Source organism: Rana temporaria, chromosome 5, assembly GCF_905171775.1.
Source record: "Rana temporaria chromosome 5, aRanTem1.1, whole genome shotgun sequence".
Lineage (NCBI taxonomy): Eukaryota > Metazoa > Chordata > Amphibia > Anura > Ranidae > Rana > Rana temporaria.
Window position 1 is genome coordinate 314,866,903 of NC_053493.1, and position 22,861 is coordinate 314,889,763.

A 22,861-nucleotide genomic window follows, 5' to 3' on the forward strand; every position below is an offset into this window, starting at 1 on the left:
ACCTTTCTTAGGACCAGTCACCGACACGAACAGTGAGTCCAACTTCCAAAACGGAGCCGTAGCACACCCGTAGGGCCCGAACCACGTCCAAGGAATGCAAAGTGGCCTCATTCGGGTTTTTCGGCCGAGGACATAAGGATGGCAAAACGTTCTCATTCATGTGAAAAGCCGAAACAACCTTTGGAAGGAATGATGGCTGCGGCCGCAGTACCACTTTATCCTCATGGATGACTAAGTAAGGAGCCTTGCAAGACAAGGCCGCCAGTTCAGATACCCGTCTGACCGAAGTAATTGCCACAAGAAAAAACACCTTCTGTGACAGAGTCAACAAAGGAATCTTCCGAATGTCCTCAAAACGGAGCTTCTTGAAGCACCAAAAGAACTAAATTCAAGTCCCATGGAGGCAGTGGAGGGCGCACAGGAGGGGCCACATGCCGGACCCCCTGCACAAACGTACGCACCAAGGAGTGCGACGCAGAGGGTCGCTGAAAGTAGACAGCCGAGATCTGACTCTTAACCGTATATAAGGCGAGAGCCTGATCCACTCCACGCTGTAAAAACAGCAGAATCCGGGACATCAAGTATGTACGGGGGTGCCATTTCATCTCTTCACACATAGAGATGAAGGCCTTCTACGTACGATGGTAAATCTTTCGTGAAGTGGACTTCCGTGCTCGTAGCATGTAGAGATCACTGAGCCCGACAGACCTCGGTGCTTCCAACACCTGGCTTTCAACAGCCACGCCGTTAAAGCCAGCGACTGTAAAGCAGGTGAAAAATAGGACCTTGCGACAGAAGGTCTTCTCTCAGGGGTAGACGCCAGGGGACGTCTGCCACCAGACATTCCAGGTCCGCGTACCAAGGAAAGCGCGGCCAATCCGGAGCGATCAGGATTGTTGGTATCCCCTCGGCTTCCACCCTTGACCTCGTCACGAATCGTGACACCTTCCGATTGAGACGGGACGCTAGAAGGTCCACGTCTGGAGTGCCCCATTTTTGGCACAGACTCTGAAACACCTCTGAGTGTATCGACCATTCTCCTTGGTCTAGCTTTTGGCGACTTAGGTAGTCGGCTTGCCATTTCAGCACCCCTGGAATGTACACTGCCGACAGAGCCGGAACGTAACTTTCGGCCCACCGGAGGATGTGCGCGACTTCTGTCGCTACAGCCGAGCTTCGTGTGCCCCCCTGTTGATTGACGTATGCCACGGCCGTGGCGTTGTCGGATTGGATTCTGACCGGTCGGCCTTGCAGACCCAGAAACCACTTGGAGAGACACAACTTGATCGCTCGGAGCACCAGTACATTGATTGGAAGGCGGGACGACTCCAGAGTCCAGCGCCCCTGGGCTGACTGGACACCCCAGACACCACCCCAGCCGGAGAGGCTGGCATCCGTTGTGATAATTATCCAATGACACGGCAGAAACGACTTCCCGGTGCGAAGTACCAGAGATGTCAGCCACCACACTAGGGAGGACTTGACCAGGTGACTCACCCGAATCTGGTAATCCAGAGACGAAGGAAGTTTGTTCCAACGTGACAGAATCGCTTTCTGCAACACTCGAGTGTGAAAATGGGCATACGGATCTGCCTCGAAAGAGGCCACCATCAGACCCAGTACTCTCATGCAAAAGCGAAGCGACGCCCATTTCTGGGTCGCCAACCGCTGTAGCGCAGATTGCAAGAGTCTGCAGTTTTTCCGTTGGGAGAAAAACTCTCGCCTCTGAGGAATCCAGGACCAACCCCAGATATTCCAGCCGCTGAGACGGTACCAGTACTGACTTCTGGATATTCAGCAGCCAACCGAATTCTCTGAGGGTCTGACAGGTGATAGACATGTCCTCTTCTAACTCTGAGCTTGAGGAAGCTCTCAGAAGAAGGTCGTCCAGGTATCCCATGATAGCGATCCCGCGCTGCCGCAGCAGGGCCAGAATCGGGGGGAGCACATTGGTGAAATCCTGCGGTGCTGAGGCCAGGCCGAACGGGATGCCACAAATTGAAAGTGGTCCTCCCCGACCGCAAAGCGCAGGAACCTCTGGTGTTTTGCGCATATTGGGATATACAGGTACGCGTCCTTGATATCCAAGGATGCTAGGAAATCTCCCTGATGGAGCGCTGCTATTACTGAGTGAATCGACTCCATCCTGAATTTCTGCACTTTGACAAAGCAATTGAGGGCCTTGAGGTCCAGGATTGGACGGACCCCATCCTTCTTGGGGACTACAAACAGATTGGAGTAAAACCCCTGAAACCAGTCCGTTGAGGGAACCGGCACAATCACTCCCCTGACCAGCAGATCCTGGACAGCCCCTGACAGATCCTTCAGGCGATCCGGAGGAAGCCGGAGGTTGGAGGGAAAAAATCTGTGGACAAGAGAGAAACTATCTTGTACCCCGAGGAAACTACTTTGCAAACTCAACGGTCGGAAAGAACAGACCTCCACCGAGCCGCGAATTCGCGAAGCCGGCCCCCCACCCAGGATGTGGGCGGGGGGAGACCTTCATGCGGAGGCAGGCTTGTCCGCAGGCTTGTTGGGCTTGCGGTACCAGGGGCGCTTTTGCCCTTCAGTGGACGCCTTAGCACCCTGGAAACTTTTTCCTGCCGCACTTGGCGGGCGAAAAAAACGCTTGGGGGTAGTAAATGAGGGCCCTTGCTTACGGCGAGGCTCCTTACCCTTCCCAGATTGCGGGAGCAGAGTGCTCTTACCGCCTGTGGCATCCTTTATGATGTCATCCCGGGAGGCCCCAAAAAGCCGTTCACCCTTAAAGGGTTAGTCCACCAGGGCCTTCTTAGAGGACTGGTCCGCAGACCAACACTTTAGAAAACACAAGGCGGCGTAGTACCACCGCGGAGGCCCTGGAGAGCAAGGGGAGCGTATTCAGGGCCGACTCACAGACAAATTTTAGGCCTTGCACCAACTGGTCGGCCAGGTCCACGCAGGTCTCAGAAGCATTCTGCGCCTCCAGCTCGTGCACCAGGGACTTAGCCCGTTCGGTAAGTGCCTGCGACACCAGAGCCCCGGCTAAAACAGGTATCACCGCCGACCCCACCACTGTGAACATGGAGGGGGCCTCAGCTCTCTTATCTGCGGGGTCCTTAAATGCGGGAGCCCCTTCCACAGGCATCGTGGTGGCCTTGTTCAGCCTGGACACCGGAGGGTCCACTGATGGAGGAGATACCCTTTTGAGGAGGATTCCCTAAAAAAGTGGGTAACAGACCGCAAAGTATTTTGGTACTGCAAAAACTTTCTGCGGCCGATACCATTCCTTGTATAACAGTTTGTCCAGATATGGAACACAAGGAAACCCTTTCGCAGGTGCGGGGTGGCTTGCGGAACCCAAAAGGGACCGGCATGTCTGATGCCTCCGCACCGCAGTGATAAGAGCTCCAACAAATTCCTTATCATGCTTTGACCCTGAGGCAGTCTCATCCTCACTGTCCATGTGGGCTAAGTCTGCATCATCCGACATAACGGAACCAGGGCCAGATGCAATAGCAGGGCCTGATTCCATGTCAGAGACATCCCCAGAAGCAGGCGCAGGGAGGGGGCGCTTTTTACCCCCCTTCTGGCCACTTGCCGCTTCAATCCTGGCAACAAACGCCTCAAGGACTGCTGCCATAGCATCCACCGAGGCCGCAGGAACAGGGGCACTAAGGATTAACTCTGGCATGGTTGGGGTAGAAGCCTCTGGTTCAGACTCCATGCTGACCCACCTATATATGCCGCCTTAGTACTGCAGAAAAACGAGACCCACAGCCCCCCCCCAGCTGTCACAAAGAGCAGGTGACCCCCAGGGAACTCACCACCCAAAAACAGGCTGTACTACTGTGCAGAGCTGAGAGCGCTGTCCGTGCTGTGCCGTCCTTCAGGAAGAATGCTGCAGTGTTGGCGCTGTTATTCCAGACACTAGAGGCCAAAACTTTTCCAAGATGGCCACCGACATGCAGAAAAACAGCATGTGGGCTACAAGAAAATGGCCGCTGACATATAGAACCGTGTCACCGGTAAAATGGCGGCCGTACACGTGTTTAAAACACTCAGTAACACACAGCAGACACTATCCAGCATACACAGCACATAGGCACAATAAAAAACAACAGCACCCCACAGCAGCACAGCCCCCCGGCAGTAACAGAGCCCCCCCCAAGTGGACCCCACATCTTACAGCCGCCACCCAGAACGGGGAAGGAGGGGGAGGAAGGGAGAGAGGAAAGCAGGGCGGACCCTCAGTTGACCTCCCCAGGAATGCACAAGCCGAACCACCCTGCCGAGGCAAGAGGATACTACTTACCCATCCTGCGACCACCGGCTGGAGGCATTCCAGACAGACCCAACGTCCGCAGGTAGATACAGCATGGCTGTCGGCCCGGCACACTGTGACACAGCCATAGAGACCGGTCATATGTACGCCCTGTAGCATATAGCTCACCGGCCGCCCCTGGAGCAACGGGGCATGTCGTGGACGGCCTAGCTAAAGGCTGGCACACGCTCGATGGTCAAACATGGGGGGACTACAAGGATCAAGATCCAGCCTGTCACCCAGTCGGCAGTTGATAGTATATCCCAGGATCCAAAAATGCAGGAAAAAAATCAAATAAAGGCGAAAAATCGCAAAAAATCTCCAGAGCACATGGGCTCCAGAAAGGCCATGTCTTCTCCTAACGCTAGGCAGAAAAAAACTGAGGCTGGATGTTCCAGAGAGTGGGATGTACCCAAGGGACACGCCCCCTGGGAGGTTCTGTATTGAGAGAAGTGTTTTTAACACTTAAAGTGCTGTTTTTTCTGCCTAGACTCTCCTGAAAGGAAGGTATATAACCCTAAGGTCAATGCTGCTGTGTCCGTCCATGAACAAAAGAGAAATATGGGATTATGATATCTGCAAATTCTGTATTATGTAGATTTTTCACACAACGTCACAACTTTTTTGGAATTAGGATTGTATTTGCAAAATTATTGGTATATGTATGTGGTGTCATTACGAAGACACAACGCTGTATTGAGATATCATGTGTGACATTATCTGGAAGAGAGGTCAAAAGTAAGAACATACCTTCAAATTAAGGCCAAGCTTTTGATCAGTAAGAAGCTTTATGTAAGTCTTAAATACACTGCAGAAAGCTGGATGGCTTGTATCAAAAGAAACAGAAGAATCAATCTGAAAGAAAACATAGAAAAAGATTATAATGTACATACATATCTACAAAAACTACAGAATAGTACAGACAAAAAAACTCATGTGACCCAACTAGGGGTGCAACGGATCAAAAAACTTACGGTTCGGATCGTTTCTCGGATCAGAGTCACGGATCGGATCATTTTTCAGATCAGCAAAAAAAAAATATGTCGTAACGTGGCTCAAGTATTTTCAACATGTGTTAAACCCCTTGTTTTGCACAACCAAACAAAGGGATTTTTAATACAGCTTACCTGTAAAATCCATTTCTTGGAGTACATCACGGGACACAGAGCGGCATATTCATTACTATACGGGTTATATGGAGTACCTTCAGGTGATGGACACTGGCAATCTCAAACAGGAAGTCCCCTCCCTATATAACCCCCTCCCATAGAGGGAGTACCTCAGTTTTATAGCAAGCAGTATGCCTCCCAAAATGTTCCCCATAAGAGGGGTGGGAGCTCTGTGTCCCGTGATGTACTCCAAGAAAAGGATTTTACAGGTAAGCTGTATTAAAAATCCCTTTTTCTTTCTCGTACATCACGGGACACAGAGCGGCATATTCATTACTATACGGGATGTCCGAAAGCAATGCTTTAATGAGGGGGGGGGGGGGGGGGGAGACATCTCTACAAGACACCAGGATTTAATTTAGAGGTAGACTCAAAAAATAATAATAAATCCAACTTAGTCAAGAAAATAAATTTTCAATTTAACTCAAGGGTGCCCCCGATCCTGAGGATCTTAAATCGCAGCCTGCAAGACTGCCTGCCCAAAGACTGCATCCGCACTCCTTCTCACGTCCAACTGGTAAAATTTTGTAAACGTGTGGACTGACGACCAGGTTGCCGCCTTGCATACTTGAGCATAGAGATCTGATGGTGTGCTGCCCAGGAGGCGCCCATGGCCCTGGTAGAATGAGCCTTTATAGACAAAGGAAGAGGCAACCTCTTCAAGCCGTAGGCCTGAGTGATTAATTGTTTAATCCATCTCGAGATGGTGGACTTTGCAGCTGCCTGTCCCTTCTTGGGCCCATCCGGTAAAACTAACAACACATCTGTTTTCCGAATCTTCTCTGTAGCTTTAAGATAGGCCTTCATGGCCCTGACAATATCCAAGGTATGCAGCAACCCTTCCTTTCTAGAAGTGGGTTTCGGAAAGAAGGATGGTAGTACCAAATCCTGGTTTAGGTGAAAACTGGATATAACCTTTGGTAGGAAGGAAGGATGAGGACGGAGAACCACCCTGTCCTTATGCAGAATAAGATATGGTTCCTTACAAGATAAGGCTGCCAACTCTGACACTCTTCTGGCAGAGACTATGGCAACCAGAAATACCAACTTCCTTGTTAGTAAAACCAAAGGAATTTCAGCCAACGGCTCAAAAGGTTGTTTCTGTAGAGTTGACAGAACCAGATTTAAGTCCCACGGACAGAGTGGTGACTTGACCGGAGGATTAATACGCAAGACCCCCTGTATGAAGGTCTTAACCAGAGAGTGGGCGGCCTCTGAAACCACACTGACAAAGCTGAAATCTGTCCTTTGATTGTGCTTAATGCCAGGTTTTTATCCACTCCTAGCTGGAGAAAACGTAACACTCTATCAATGGTATACTTGCGGGAATGCCATTTCTTGGACTCACACCAGCCTACGTAGGCCCTCCAAACCTTGTAATAAATTACTCTGGAGACCGGCTTTCTAGCCTTAATCAGGGTAGAGATTACCTGACTAGACAGACCTCTACCCCTGAGAATCAGGGATTCAGCCGCCAGGCCGTCAAATTTAGACGCCGTAATGCAGGGTGGAGGATCGGGCCTTGCGAGAGTAGGTCTGGTCATAGAGGAAGAGTCCAAGGGTCTCCCACTGCCATCTTTATGACTAGTGAGTACCATGACCTCCGGGGCCAAGCTGGAGCCACCAGGATGACTGGCCTGTGCTCCACTCTGATCCTGCGCAACAGGCGGGGCAGTAACTGTAGTGGGGGAAAGGCATATAGAAGTTTGAACTGATGCCAAGGACAAACCAACGCATCGGTTCCGCAGGCCATAGGGTCCCTTGTCTGGGACATTAACCTGTCTAGCTTCTTGTTGAATCTCGATGCCATGACGTCCACGTCTGGAACTCCCCACTTCTGGCAGATTGTCTGAAAAACCTGGGGATGTAGAGACCATTCCCCTGGCGACAGAGTTTGGCGACTTAGGAAGTCCGCCTGCAGGTTGTCCACTCCGGGAATGAATATTGCCGATATGCAGGGTACATGAGCCTCTGCCCATAGAAAAATCAAGCTCACCTCTCTCTGAGCGGCTTGACTTTTGGTTCCCCCTTGGTGGTTTATATATGCCACAGCTGTGGCATTGTCTGACTGTATTCTCACCGGGGACCCCTGCAGTTTGGATGTCCATGCCAGGAGGGCTAGCCGAGCAGCTCTGATCTCCAAGACATTGATGGGCAGCCGACCTTCCGCCTCTGCCCAAATTCCCTGGCGAGTGTACCCATCCAAGACCGCGCCCCAGCCTTTCAGACTGGCGTCTGTGGTCACTACCTTCCGGGCTACGGGGCTGAAAGACTTTCCCTTCAGAAGATTCTGAGAGTTTAACCACCAGCACAGACTCTGGCGGACTTTTGACGATAGTGTCCATGGAAAATCCAAGGCCTGTGCTCTCCTGCTCCAAGCTGCCAGAATGGCTGCCTGTAGGATGCGAGTGTGGCTCTGTGCGTATGGTACCGCCTCGAACGTGGCCACTAGCTTGCCTAGTAGTCGCATACATAGGCGAACAGTTGGTTCTTTTTTCCTTAGAACCACCTGAATCAATTCCTTGATAGCCTCGATCTTTACCAGGGGCAGGAACACCTTTTGTTGTTCCGTATCCAACCTCATGCCGAGATATTCCAACTGCCTTGTGGTTTGAAATGCCGATTTTTCTCGATTTAGGACCCAGCCGAACCTCTCGAGGTACTGAACCGTGATGGCTACTGCTCGCTCCAGGCAAGGAGGCGAGTGATCTATGATTAAGAGATCGTCCAGAACATCGAGGGAGGAGCCTGATGGGAGTGCAGAGATCGAGACGGGGGTGGACGCGCGGCAGCTGCTCCTGCTGAGCGTGCTCCAACCGCTCTGACCACCCAGCGGTATGGAGATCTAGTGCCGCCAGTCCTGTCCAGCCATCGTCCGCTCCCGGAGCTCCTCGCAATGTATCGCAGCCTGCCCCGCAGCCTCTCACTGCGGGGCTGACATGCGATGCGATTGATGTGATTGATCCGTCCCCGCTGATCCCGCCGCCATACCGCCCGCCCGCATGTAAGATCCCAGCACGCCGCACGCCGCCTCAGGAATCGGGTACTCTGTATCTCCGTTTGTGTGTCAGGGTGTTGGAACGGCTCCTGTGTTGCCACACCGCTATACTGCCACACTCTGCTATAATCAAACTGACTGACAGATTTCACAGGCAGCTTTAGACCTGCCATAGACCCTGCTATAGAACCGCCAGAAGACGGCTTACACGCCGGTTTTGACTCCTACTCGCCCCCACATTACATGACCCGATCGAACCCCTAGGTCTCCTTCTTACCTACCTCCTCCCTGAGACCCCAAAAAGAGACGCAGTAGAGGTAGAGAGGGGACACACTGGGCTGGGGATTGCAGGGAACAGGTGCATGGACTCTCTCCTCCTTCTGGGGGATCCTTGAATACCTGCTGTATATCCATCATACCTAGCAATCTTCTATTTTTTATCTATTATATTGTTGCTGCTACACTGGGACAGCTGTTGCTTTACCCTGTTTACCCACGGAGATCTTTCTACTTGGAAAGCATTATAGAACACTATAGAACACTATAAATGCAGGCTGCTGGTACTATTCATGACTTTTTTTGGTGATGTGTGATAATTAAAACTAGCTATATTATTATATTATGATATTACTAACAATATGACTAACAATCATCAACCTTCTCAACCATATTAACTCTATTTAAACACTGTCATTACTAGTGTTACTGCTTGCTTTAACTAGCATACACTGACATTGACCGGCGCAGTGGTTAACAGTAGATCCGTGTGGATATCAGGTGGTCGCTTGATACAACAGCTAAAGAGGAAAGAGACGGTCTTGCTGGTTACAGCTCTAATTAACAGTGAGTGGCGGAGGGAATAAAATTGTCCGGTTGTCTGTCTGGGGCTCATCTTGTGCATACTTATTATTTCCCTGCGACAATATTGCGACACTACCACGGACATTATCAGTGGTAATTTTCACCGTCTCATCTATACTGTAATATGCCATCCGGCCCCTGGAGGGGTTCTGGGAATTTTATCCATTGCTCTATATATGTCTCTTTAAACGCCCCTGACAGCTTCTGATGGGAAGGTAGAGCATATAGAACGCATCTGGGACTGATCTAGGTCAACCCCAATATTACCCGTTAGGTAAGCACACCCTTGGCTGTACCTCGGGCCCCCCGGGAAGGAGCACATACTGGGAGTTGCTTTCCATGAGCTCAAAGATGAAGGGGAGATCGGGGAGAGGAGCGACCGCAAATATACCTAGAGTAAGCTCAAGCCCCGGATCTATAAGAAAATATATAATACAGGAAGGAGGAAAAGCCAGCCCTATTAATAAAGCGAGTACTAAAACAAATTCCGATTCTACCAGTTTGTTGAGAGAAGAACTAGAGGAAGACGGAGAAATGGAAACAAGACAAAAAAAGCAACAACTAACGAAAGGGGACTTAGCAGAAATGCTAGCAAGCATGGAACTAAGACTAGAGTCCTCTATAAAAGGAGAAATAAATATCCTGGGGGAGGACATGAAACACATGCTGAAAAGAGTGGAGGAAGTAGAAGAAAGAATGGACTGCCATAGTTTAGAATTAAAAGGATTAAAGAAACAAGTGGAAGAAATATCTAGAGAACAGAGATACATGAGGTATAAAATTGAGGACCAGGAGAATAGGAACAGAAGAAAGAACATAAGGATTAGAGGTCTACCGGAACAATCAGGGGAAGACAACCTACAAGAACAAATGGACGAGATATTTGGTCATATGTTGGGTACAAAAGACGTCACAAATAAAATCAAGTTCGAAAGGATACACCGGATTAGAAAACCACCAGAAGTAGGGGCAGAGGTTCCAAGAGATGTGATAGCTAGATTTCATAACTATCAAGACAAGGAATTAATAAATAGCTATATGAAAGCTAACCAACCGACCAAATATCGAGAGACTAGTTTACAGGTCTTCCCAGATCTATCAGGGGAAACGTTATCTCGGAGAAGAACATTAAAGCCATTACTGGATGTACTTAAATCACAAAATATCCAGTACACATGGGGTTTTCCGGCTTGTTTGACAGGCCGTAAAGATGGCCGCGCAGCAACATTAAGATTCCCAGAGGAAACCCCAAATTTCTGTAGAAGATTGGACATAGACCTAATTGAGATTCCAGGATGGTGGGAGAGATTAGAGCAAATAGATAGTCCAGAAGAAGCTCAGGCTTGGCAACCGGTTTGGAAGAGACCACCGGGCAGAAAGAAATGGTAGAGAGAGACTGAAAGAGGGGGAGGTACATAAGAGAAGTGGGTAGGTCGCAAAAGAGGGAAAAGAATAAGAGGGAGGAAAGGGATAAAAAAAATATATAAATATAAAAAAAAAGGGGGGATGAATGAATATTTCCGCGGTTAGTGATGAAAAAGGTAGGGGGACGGATATGCGGGGAGGTCCGGAGGGGATGGAGCTGGACGGGGTGAACATGGGTGGGCAGATCACTCGATCTTTGTAATCCCCCAGAGCTCAACCTCAAGGAGGATGAGCTGGGGGCCGGGAAAAGGAAAGGAGGGCCACAGCCAAGGGCCTCAGAGAGGCCAGTATTTCCTCCAAGGGATAGGGGGGAGGGAAGGGAGGGGGGGTAGGAAGGAGATAGAGGGGGGTAGGGAAGATAGGGAGGGGGAGGGAATAGTAGATGGGAAGGGGGGACTCCAGAAGGCTGCTAAAACATTTAGAAGGATACTTCCAAAAAAAAAAAAAAAATGTCTGAGATAAACATAATATCTTACAATGTTAGGGGCCTAAATGCACCCATAAAGCGTGCAAATGTAATGAAGGAGCTCAGTTTATTAAAGAGTGATGTGATCATGTTACAGGAGACTCATCTCACTGCAGAGACAAATCGCAAAAATATGACGCAATTTCACCCGTTATGGTATTTTGGAGATTCTCCAATTAGTCGAGCGAAAGGGGTCGCTATAGGCTTTGCCAAAGAGACCAGGTTTATAGTAGAGGAGAGAAAGGCAGATCCAGAGGGTAGATACTTGTTCCTTAGAGGAAAATTGAATGGAACAGAAATCTCATTTGCAAATATATACTGCCCAAACAAGAATCCTATCCGCTATGTAATAAAAACGATAACAGATTTTATGGAGTTCAAACGGGGAATAGCTATAATAGGAGGGGATTTTAATTTCCACATGGATCCGGACTTGGATAGTACGTCTCGTGCACAGGGGACTGGAATGGCCTGGAGAAACAAATTGAAAAAAAAACTCCATCAGTCCCAATTAGTAGATGTATGGAGGATACAACATAACAAACAGCGGGATTATACATTCCGCTCCCCTGTGCACGAGACCTACTCGAGGATCGATTTTTTTTAGTAGAGCATAGGTACTTAGAAAAAATAAATAATTCTAGCATAGGAATAGTAACCTTCTCTGACCATGCGCCAGTCTCACTGCAACTAAAAATAGGGGAGAGACAGGAAAATAATAGGAAGTGGAGGCTTAATGAAGAACTCCTGCATGATAAAGAGGTAGAAATTGGAAAAAACAGAACTGGAGGAGTTTTTCGCAATAAATTCAACAGAAGATGTCTCGGAAGCCATAGTCTGGGAGACTCACAAGGCGTTTATGCGTGGAGTATTAATTAAGATGGGGGCGGAAAAAAAAAGGAAGGACAAGGATATTAGAACAACACTCATAAAATAAATTCATAAGCTAGAACAACAACATAAACAAGACCGAAATAAAGAAATTTTATTAAATTTAAATATCAAAAGAGAGGAGTTAAGAGAGCAAATAGAACAAGAAACAAGAAGCACGTTTAATCAAGTGAAGAAAGAGAGATACCTATGGGATAACAAACCAGGGAAACATTTAGCAAATTTATAAAAAAAAAAAAAAAAGTCTGAACTATATTGAGAAAATACAAACAAGTCGGGGGGAAGTAGTTCATAAAACTAGCGAAATACTAGAGAGTTTTAAAGAATATTATGAAAAACTATACTCAATTAAGAAACAGGAGACAATGGAAGAACTAGGATTAAGGGAAAAAAAATATATACATTTTTAAAGGAAATAGAGTGGGAGGTAATATCCGAGGATAATCTTAATAAGCTCGAAGCCCCGATCACAGAAGATGAAATTAGAGAAACAGTCAAAAATGCCCCAAACGGTAAAAGTCCAGGACCGGATGGCCTAACTGTTCTTTATTATAAAAAGTTTATAGATATTCTGGCCCCGAAAATGTGTTCGTATATGAATAGCTTAGGCGAAAAGTGGGACATGGGTAAAGAAGCCATTGAAGCTACTATTACTTTAATCTTGAAAGAGGGGAAGGATAGCACACTTTGTTCGAATTATAGACCGATCTCTCTTTTGAACTGCGATACCAAGATTTTTTCCAAAATAATAGCAGAGAGGATGAAGGGAATAATGAAGGATCTGATCCACCCCGATCAGGTTGGTTTTGTACCAGGACGGGAGGGGAGAGATAATGGGATCAGAACACTGCTAGCCATTCAGAAAATTAGCGATAGCGGAGCTCCAGGTCTACTCTTATCAGTAGATGCGGAAAAAGCGTTTGATAGAGTAGACTGGAGCTTCATATATAAGACTTTAGAGAGAATTGGAATAGGCAAAAAAATGTTGACCTGGATTAAGGTATTATATAACAAACCTAGGGCAAGAGTAAAAATTAATGGGACCCTTTCAGGGGACTTTGAACTACACAACGGTACAAGACAGGGATGCCCCCTTTCTCCATTATTATTCGTCCTAGCATTAGAACCATTATTAAGGAAAATAAGGAAGAATCCTGATATTAAGGGCATAGAAGTCGGACGGGAGGAACACAAACTTGCGGCATATGCGGATGATATCTTGTTCTACTTAACATCCCCGAGAACAACGTTACCAAATTTATTAAAACTTTTGAAACAATATGGAGAGCTCTCCAACTATAAAATGAACCCATTCAAGTCCGAAACCTTATGTATTAACATAGTTAAGAAAGATCAAATTACTTACCAAAAGGAGTTCCCTTTTGTATGGGGGAAAAAGGAAATAAAATATTTAGGGGTAAAATTAGCAAAGAGAGGATCTATAAAGTAAATTTCGTTCCTATGTTGGAAGATATCAAAATGGAACTCAGTAGACTCACGACAGGACAGATATCCTGGGGTGGGAGAATGAATATTTTTAAGATGGTGATCCTGCCCAAAATCATGTATAAGATACAGATGCTGCCGATTGCTCTACCCCAGAAGTACTTTAAGACTTTACAAATGATTTTACTAAATTTTGTTTGGCAGGGTAAAAAAGCTCGTATTAGTTGGGCAACATTGAAAAAAAATAAGACACAAGGGGGATGGGGAGCACCAGATATAAGAGGTTATTATGAAGCAGTAATTCTCACAAGAGTGATAGACTGGATTAGGGACACTAAGCAAAAAAGGTGGGTAAGCATGGAATATCAGATGAGCAATGCCCTTTTAGGGAGCATCATCTGGATCCCAGACAAATATAGGGAGTTAGGTAGACAATCACATAGCATCACTCGTCATGCTATAAAAATTTGGGATAAAGTTCATAAGAGGGAAAAATGGGACTTTAATTCACCACTAATGCCAATAAAAGACTCAAATTATTTTACACCGGGGTTAGAAAAAATATCCGGTAAATGGATAAAAAAAAAAAGAATGCTCAGCTGAAGGACGTCATGACGCGAGATAAATTAAATACCTATGAAGAATTGTAGGAAAAAGGAGAGATAATAGAGATAAATGAATGGCGGTATGCCCAGTTAAAACATTTTTTTTGAGGCTCTCCCACAGCCGTGTAGATCAGCAGAAAATGTACGCCCACTTGAGAGAATTAGTCAAGGACAAATAGGGAAAGGAGTTATCTCAAAGATCTATAAGAATTTCATAGAAGTTGATTGTTTGGACATTCCACCATGTATCAAAAAGTGGGAGGAGGAACTGGGATCCTCGTTAAATATTCCAGAATTAAAACAAATATGGAGAAGAGTGTACACTTCATCAGCAAATAGTAAATTAATTGAGTTAAATTATAAATGCCTAAACCGATGGTACATCACTCCAGACAAGGCTCACAAATATAAGAAAGAAGCCTCAGATGTGCTGGCGCGGATGTGGGCAGATCGGAAATATGGCCCATATATGGTGGCAGTGTCCAAAAATCAAAGTGTATTGGAGAAGAATTAGACAATTAATTATGGAAATAACGAACACAGAGATTCCAGACGACCCCTGGGGATGTTTGCATCAGAGGATAAGATTATCTATGAAACAATATCAGAAAAGTCTTTTACCCCACACGTTAACCGCAGCTAAAAGCCTGATAGCCAGTCATTGGCAAGAAAGGGAAAGTCCTCCCATTTAAGAATGGTGCAATAAAATGAATTATATTCAAAACTTAGAATTTCTAAGGTTAAGTGACTCAGATAGTTTAGAGGAATTTGAAAAGACATGGTCTAAATGGATGGAGTTCAAAAATTCCATGACATTCGCGGAGCTTATGGGTGCATAGGGTATAATACTTGGCAAGATATTCTCGGACTTTTAAGGACGGACTCTATATAAGAAAGCCTCAAAATTAAGGATCTTTAAACATTTGTATGTTTTCCACCGAGCAAGTCAATGACTTATTTACACAGGAGATGGCTGCGTCCACAGCTGGGAGCACCCACCTCTTAGAAAATTTCTCTTCCATAGGGTAGATAACAGAAAATCTCTTAGGCGGCAGAAAAATTCTGTCCGGTCGTACCCAATCTTGGAAGATCAATTCCTCTAAAATCTAAGATCTAATTCGTTACTTCAAGGCGCCTTCAAAGAGCCCAAAGAGGACACCGCCGGAGCCTGAGGCTCTGGTAAGGGCAACTTAAATGCCGAGCGGACCATGTCTGTTAAAGACTGGACCCACAAGTTCTCCGCTTGGGAGGCTGAAAATGGTTCCTTAGTGGTAGATTCTTCAATCTCTGAACCGTCTAGGTTCCGGTCCAACTTATCCTCCTGAACTTCTAATTCCTCCGGAGAGAGAAATTCAGCATCCGAGGATACACACTTAGGCGATGGGGATCTAGTCCTCTTCTTGCCTGGAATAGAGTTAGCGATCATAGTGGCTAACCTCTTCTCTAGCCCCCCTAGGGTGACAGCTAGCATCTCCTCTGTGACGAACACAGGTTTGGGCGGATCTGGGCCAGCCACAGCACCATACCACCCTAACGGCTCATCCAAAGCTACCACCACTGGATTAACAGGAGGGGAGAGTACTGGCATAGCCTGACTGACATCATAAGAATCAGAGGGGGAACCCTTATGTTTTTTGGCATTCTTTGTACCTCTTGATCCTGAACCTTTGGGAGCCATGATACAATACTGAGGGACACCGCATATAACAACAGACTGTTCTAGCCAGGAGTACAACAGGGTTTTAGAGGACAATAGGACCACAATTTTTTTTTTTTTTTAAACACTGTTCCCCAGGGACTGTGTTAATTTGCCAGCGCTGCCAGAGACTCCTCTAGGCAAACTATAGATCTATATAGAGCAAGCTCCAGACCCGCAGGTCTCTATACCGCTATCAGGTTACCACAATACTTCTGCGGCCGCCGCTCTGTGTCCCTCCAGCTCTTTGAATGAGCTAAAACTCAAGCAGCCTGTAGATAACAGCGAGGGGGGAACGTCCCCCTGCTTCCAACGTTGCTGACGCTGCCGACGCTCTTCCCACCCCCTCCGCGCGCCACCGCATATCTCATGCACGTGCCCGCGCGCGTACCAGACGCTGTTTACAGACGCCGGCGGTGGAGGAGGAAGAGAGATCATGTGGGGACAGAGCGGCGTGAACCTCACCACCTGCAAGTGGTGAGTACCTGACACAGACAGACAAGCTAGCATTCAGGCTTTGCTTAGAAAGAAAGGGGGGTGGGCTACCCTGTATTTCCTCAGAATCAGGCACAGAGCCCATATCCCCAAAAGTCATGCGGTGCAGCAATACATACAAACTTAACACAGTCAGGGGGAAACTTACTTGTGGAAGTTTTTTAACCATCCTGTCTAGCAGACATAGTGGAAAATTTGCCAATGCAGAGCATACCCAGGCCACCACAAAATATCCCCAGAGGGACCCACTGTCAAACCAAGTTCCGCAGGCCCCCCTCTTACCTGCTCCATGCCGCAGGGTATTGCAAAGCAAGAGGCCCAATCTTCCCCCATCTCTGTGGGTTTTGTGCTAGACCTTCAGGGACTCGGGTCCTGGAAGAAACACCAATGTCCTGGACCTATATAGCATCCTGGCAACAGCACTTTTGGACCCTTGAAAAAAATCAAAGTTCTGGGCCCAGGATCCAGCCCTCCAATTATAGGCAAAACCCCACGGCTTGGGGCCCGTGTACTATCCACTTTGGCACTGAGGCACTTTGGATAGATCCGGTATAGCCTGCCCTGATCCCAAGGACCTAGAGGCAAACTATCTCGTGACCAACACCTAAGACACTGGCGAAAAAACTGAGGTACTCCCTCTATGGGAGGGGGTTATATAGGGAGGGGACTTCCTGTTTGAGATTGCCAGTGTCCATCACCTGAAGGTACTCCATATAACCCGTATAGTAATGAATATGCCGCTCTGTGTCCCGTGATGTACGAGAAAGAAAAAGGGATTTTTAATACAGCTTACCTGTAAAATCCTTTTCTTTGAGTACATCACGGGACACAGAGCGGCATATTCATTTCTATACGGGTTATATGGAGTACCTTCAGGTGATGGACACTGGCAATCTCAAACAGGAAGTCCTCTCCCTATATAACCCCCTCTCATAGAGGGAGTACCTCAGTTTTGTAGCAAGCAGTATGCATCCCAAAATCTCCCCATAAGAGGGGTGGGAGCTCTGTGTCCCATGATGTACTCCAAGAAAAGGATTTTACAGGTAAGCTGTATTAAAAATCCCTTTTTCTTTCTTGTACATCACGGGACACAGAGCGGCATATTCATTACTATACGGGATGTCCGAAAGCAGTGCTTTAATGAGGGGAGGGAGACATCTCAACCAGAAGATTTAATTCAGAAAGTAACCATTTTAAATCATAATAAATCCAAATTAAATCCAATGAGAAAAAAATAATCTTGTTTACGAGACTAAAACGTTTTTTTTTGCTAGAAAATTACTTAAAACCCCCAAACATTATATATATATTTTTTTCTAACACCCTAGAGAATAAAATGGCAGTCATTGCAATACTTTTTGTCACACCGTATTTGCGCAGCGGTCTTACAAGCGCACTGTTTTGGGAAAAAAAAACAATTTTTGAATTAAAAAAATAAGACAACAATAAATTTTGCCCAATTTTTTTAGATATTGTGAAAGATAATGTTACGCCGAGTAAAATGATACCCAACATGTCATGCTTAAAAATTGCGCCCGCTCGTGGCATGGCGTCAAACTTTTACCCTTAAAAATCTCCATAGGCGACGGGTTGCATTTTTTGAGTGACAGAGTAGGTCTAGGGCTAAAATTATTGCTCTCGCTCTAACGATCGTGGCGATACCTCACTTGTGTGGTTTGAACACCGTTTTCATATGCGGGCGCTACTCGCGTATGCGTTTGCTTCTGTGCGCGAGCTCGTCGGGACGGGGCGTTTTAATTTTTTTTTTTGTTTTCTTATTTATTTTTATTTAGTTTATAATTTTTTTACACTGAAATAAAAAAAATTATCACTTTTATTCCTATTACAAGGAATGTAAACATCCCTTGTAATAGAAAAAAGCATGACAGGTCCTCTTAAATATGAGATCTGGGGTCAAAAAGACCTCAGATCTCATATTTACACTAAAATGCAAGGAAAAAAAAAAAAAATTGAAACTGTCATTTTTTCAAATGACAAAAAAAATAAATGTTACTTTAAGACGCTGGGCGGGACTGACGTTTTGACGTCACTTCCGCCCAGCAGAGCTATGGGGACGGGTGAAGGAGATTTTTCCCTCACTCGCAACCCCAATCAACAGCCGAACAGTCCCGATCGCCTCCGCCGCTACGGTAAGCGGCGGAGGGCGCCCTCCCGCCACCGATAACGGCGATCTCGCGGCGAATCTGCCACGGAGACCGCCGTTATCGTTTACAGGACCGTTGGCACTAAAGATGGATACCTTGGTTGTGGCAACAGCTGCTGCCATTCCAGAGATATCCATCTTTAAAAACAGGACGTCTTTTGACTATGGGCCAGTAACCAAGTGGTTAATTAAACAAGGGTGCCCCCGATCCCGAGGATCTCAAATCGCAGCCTGCAGCACTGCCTGTCCAAAGGCTGCATCGGCTCCTCTTCTAACGTCCAATTGGTAAAATGTTGTGAACGTGTGGACCGATGACCAGGTTGCCGACTTGCAAACCTGAGCCCTAGAGATCTGGTGGTGTGCTGCCCAGGAGGCGCTCATGGCCCTAGTAAAATGGGCCTTAACTGATAAACGAGGGGGCAACCCCTTCAAGCCGTAGGACTGACAGATTAACTGCTTAATCCATCTAGCGATGGTAGCTTTAGCTGCCGCCTGACTCATCTTGGGTCCCTCCGGCAGGATGAACAATGTATCTGTCTTTCGAATCTTTTCTGTAGCCTTGAGTTAGGCCTTCATGGCCCTGACAACACCCAAGGTGTGCAGCAAGCCTTCCTTTCTCGAAGTGGGCTTTGGAAAAAAGGATGGTAGGATCAAATCCTGGTTTAAGTGTAAACTGGACACAACCTTTGGCAGAAAAGATGAATGCGGACGGGGAACCACCCGGTCTTTATGCAGAATGAGGTATGGTTCTCTACAAGACAAGGCTGCCAGCTCTGATACTCTTCTAGCAGAGGCCATAGCAACCAAAAATACAAACTTCCTAGTCAGTAACACCAACGGAACCAGAGGTTCAAAGAGCTGTTTTTGTAGAGCCGACAAAACAAGATTCAAATCCCACGGGCAAAGCAGAGATTTGACAGGGGGATTAATGCGTAAGACCCCCTGCAAAAAAGTCTTAACTAGAGAGTGAGTGGCAAAAGGCCTCTGAAACCACACTGACAAGGCTGAAATGTGTCCCTTGATAGTGCTTAAGGCCAAGTTTTTGTCCACTCCTAGCTGGAGAAAACTTAACACTCTGTCAATGGTGTATTAGCGAGGGTGCCATCTTTGGGACTCACACCAGACTACGTAGGCCCTCCAAATCCTGTAATAAATTACTCTGGAGACTGGCTTTCTAGCCTTAATCAGAGTAGAAATCACCTGGCTGGATAGACCTCTTACCCCTGAGAATCAGGGATTCAGCCGCCAAGCCGTCAAATTTAGATGCCGTAAGGCAGGGTGGAGGATTGGGCCTTGCGAGAGTAGGTCTGGACCAAGTGGAAGGGTCCAGGGCTCCCCTACTGACATTCTCACGATCAGTGAGAACCATGACCTCCGGGGCCATGCTGGGGCAATCAGAATGACTGGTTTGTTTTCTCCCCTGATCCTGCGCAGCAGGCGGGGCAGCATCTGCAACGGAGGGAAGGCATACAGTAGATTGAATTGATGCCAAGGGCAAACCAACGCATCTGTCAGGGACTTACCTCCCAGCCTCATCCATCCTCGTTTCTGAGGAAACAACAGGGTTCCTCCATGTTGACACACCGCAGCACTTCCCGCACGCCTGCGCAACGGGGGCGCGCGCGTGCACAACGGGCGCGCGCGCGTGCACGATAGCGGGAGCGCGCGTGTGCACGTTTTTGGCGCCAAAGCACACTTTAAAAGCCATTGCTGGACTCAAACACATTGCTGCCTGATCTGCAGTTTTGGAGTGAACTTACACTTGAAACCTGATCCTGAAACCTGATCCTGAAACCTGATCCTGAATTACTGACTGAACCTTGACCCGGCTTGTTGACTATCCGTATCTCTCTAATCCCTGACTCCGGCTTGTTTGACTACCCTTCTGATTGGATCCACCGTTGCCAGACCCACCTGCTTGCACCACGACTACGCTTCAGTTACCTGCATCTGAACCATCTGATTATCCGTTGTGACCCGGCTTGCCTGACCCTGCTGTTTCTTGCTTCCTATTTATCTGCTTTCTTCATCAGCTTGTTGCCATTGCAGTCGTATCACCTGTCAGGGTCGCTGACCCCCTCTTCTGCCTCAGTGCCGTCTGCACCTACCCGCCAGAGAGACTCAGCCACCTACATCAATTCATCACTGCATCGGCACTCCTACCCCGCTGCGCTCCGAGTCCGCTGTTCCCACTTCAGTGGCTCGTGAACCAGAGCCGTAAGAAAGGCCTCCTACAACCAGACTCTAAACATACCAGGTACGTAACAGCATCGGTTCCACAGGCCAGAGGATCCCTTGTCCGGGACATGAACTTGTTCAGTTTTTTGTTGAACCTCGATGCCATGATGTCTACGTCCGGAAATCCCCATTTCTGGCAGATCTCCTGAAAAACCTGGGGATGGAGCGACCATTCCCCTGGAACCAGCTGTTGGCGATTTAAGAAGTACGCCTGTAAGTTGTACACTCCGGGAATAAAAATTGCCGAGATGCATGGCACATGTGCCTCTGCCCATAGAAAAATTAAATTCACCTTCTTCTGGGCGGCTCGACTCCTCGTGCCCCCCTGGTGGTTTATATATGCCACAGCCGTGGCATTGTCTGACTGCACTCTCACTGGAGACCCTTGTAGCTTGGATGTCCATGCCTTTAAGGCTAACCGTGCAGCTCTGATCTCCAGAACGTTGATGGGCAGAAGTCTCTGACCCTGCCCACGTCCCCTGCTGAATCTGCCCGTCCAAGACTGCTCCCCAGCCCTCTAGGCTGGCATCTGTGGTCACTATCTTCCAGACAATGGGACTGAAAGATTTTCCCTTCATTAGATTCTGAGGGTTTAGCCACCAGCAGAGACTTTGACGGACCTTTGACAAGAGGGCCAAGGGAAGATCCAGGGCTGTTGGATCCTTGTTCCAAGCTGACAGAATGGCCGCCTGTAGGACTCGAGTGTGAACCTGAGCATAAGGTACCGCCTCGAAGGTGGCCACTAGTTTGCCCAGCAATCGCATACATAAGCGAATGGTTGGTTCTCTTTTGCTCTGAACTAACCGGATTAACTCTCTGATACCTTTGGCTTTTGCTTAAGGTAGGAACACTCTCTGCTGTTCCGTGTCTAGCCGCATGCCGAGGTATTCCAACCGTCTTGTGGGTTGCAAGGCTGATTTCTCTCGGTTTAGAACCCAGCCGAATACCTCGAGGGACTGAACCGTAAGGGCTACTGCTCGATTTAGGCTGGAAGCAGAGTGGTCTATGATAAGGAGGTCGTCCAGGTAAGCCTGGATCAAAACTCCCTGGGTCCTTAGATTGGCTAAGATGGGAGCCAGGACCTTCGTAAACACCTGGGGGGCTGTTGCTAGCCCAAAGGGGAGAGCCACAAATTGGAAGTGGCGTCCTGCGACTGCAAAGCGCAGGGACCTTTGATGCCCCTGAAAGATTAGTACATGTAGGTATGCATCCTTTATGTCTATTAAGGCTAGATAATCGTCTTGCTGCAAGGCAGCTGCTGCCGACCGTACGGATTCCATCCGAAAGGAGCGAACCCTTAGGTAAGAGTTCAGACATTTTAGATCCAGGATTAGTCTGACGTCGCCATTGGGCTTTGGTACGATAAACAGGTTGGAGTAAAAGCCTAGCCCACGCTCCTGGGCTGGCACCTCTATGATTACCCCCTGGAATAGAAGATGATCCAAAGCTGCCAGCAGACATGCTTTCTTTACTGGATCTTTTGGAACTCTTGATTCCTGAAAATGAAGAGGAGGAAACTCCAGAAACTCTATCTTGTAGCCTGTGGCGACCAAGGAAAGAACCCACTTGTCGGGGATATTGGCTTCCCAAACTTCTGCAAAGAACCGAAGCCTTCCCCCCACCCGATTGAGCGGGGGCGCCCCATCATAAAGCTGATTTAAGGGCCGGTTTTGCTGGCTTACGAGACCATGGTCTCTTGCCACCTGAGGCCTGTCCCTGCGACTTATTACCAAAGTTTGACCGTGCAGGAGGCCGTCGATACTGCCTGGAGGTCGAAGGCCCCGGAGTTGGCGACAACTGCCACTTAAACGTGGGGCCTCGAGGTCTCCTCTTGACCGGCAAAAGAGTGCTTTTGCCACTAGATATTGTCTGAATGTATTTATCCAGATCTTCTCCAAAAAGTCTTCCGCCGTGAAAGGGGAAGCCCGCTAAGAGTTTTTTACATGGAGTCTCGGCCGACCAATTCTTTAGCCACAAGAGCCTTCGCATGTGTACCAAGAATAGTGACAAGCAGGAAGCCTGCTGGATGGAGTCTTTAATAGCATCCACCGCAAAACACAGGGCTCTGGGGAGGTCGGTCAATTCTCATGCTTGCTCGGCCGGA

The 22,861-nt window shown here is 47.6% G+C and overlaps 1 protein-coding gene across 1 annotated transcript in view; it reads right to left on the reverse strand.

Annotated features, from left to right (window-relative positions):
• Positions 1 to 22,861, reverse strand: part of PRKDC (protein kinase, DNA-activated, catalytic subunit) — a 677,570-nt gene that overhangs the window by 319,669 nt on the left and 335,040 nt on the right. Inside the window, exon 39 of the mRNA XM_040354170.1 lies at positions 5,054 to 5,158. Within this exon, the coding sequence (XP_040210104.1) occupies positions 5,054 to 5,158 (105 nt within the window). The remainder of the gene's footprint in view (positions 1 to 5,053; positions 5,159 to 22,861) is intronic.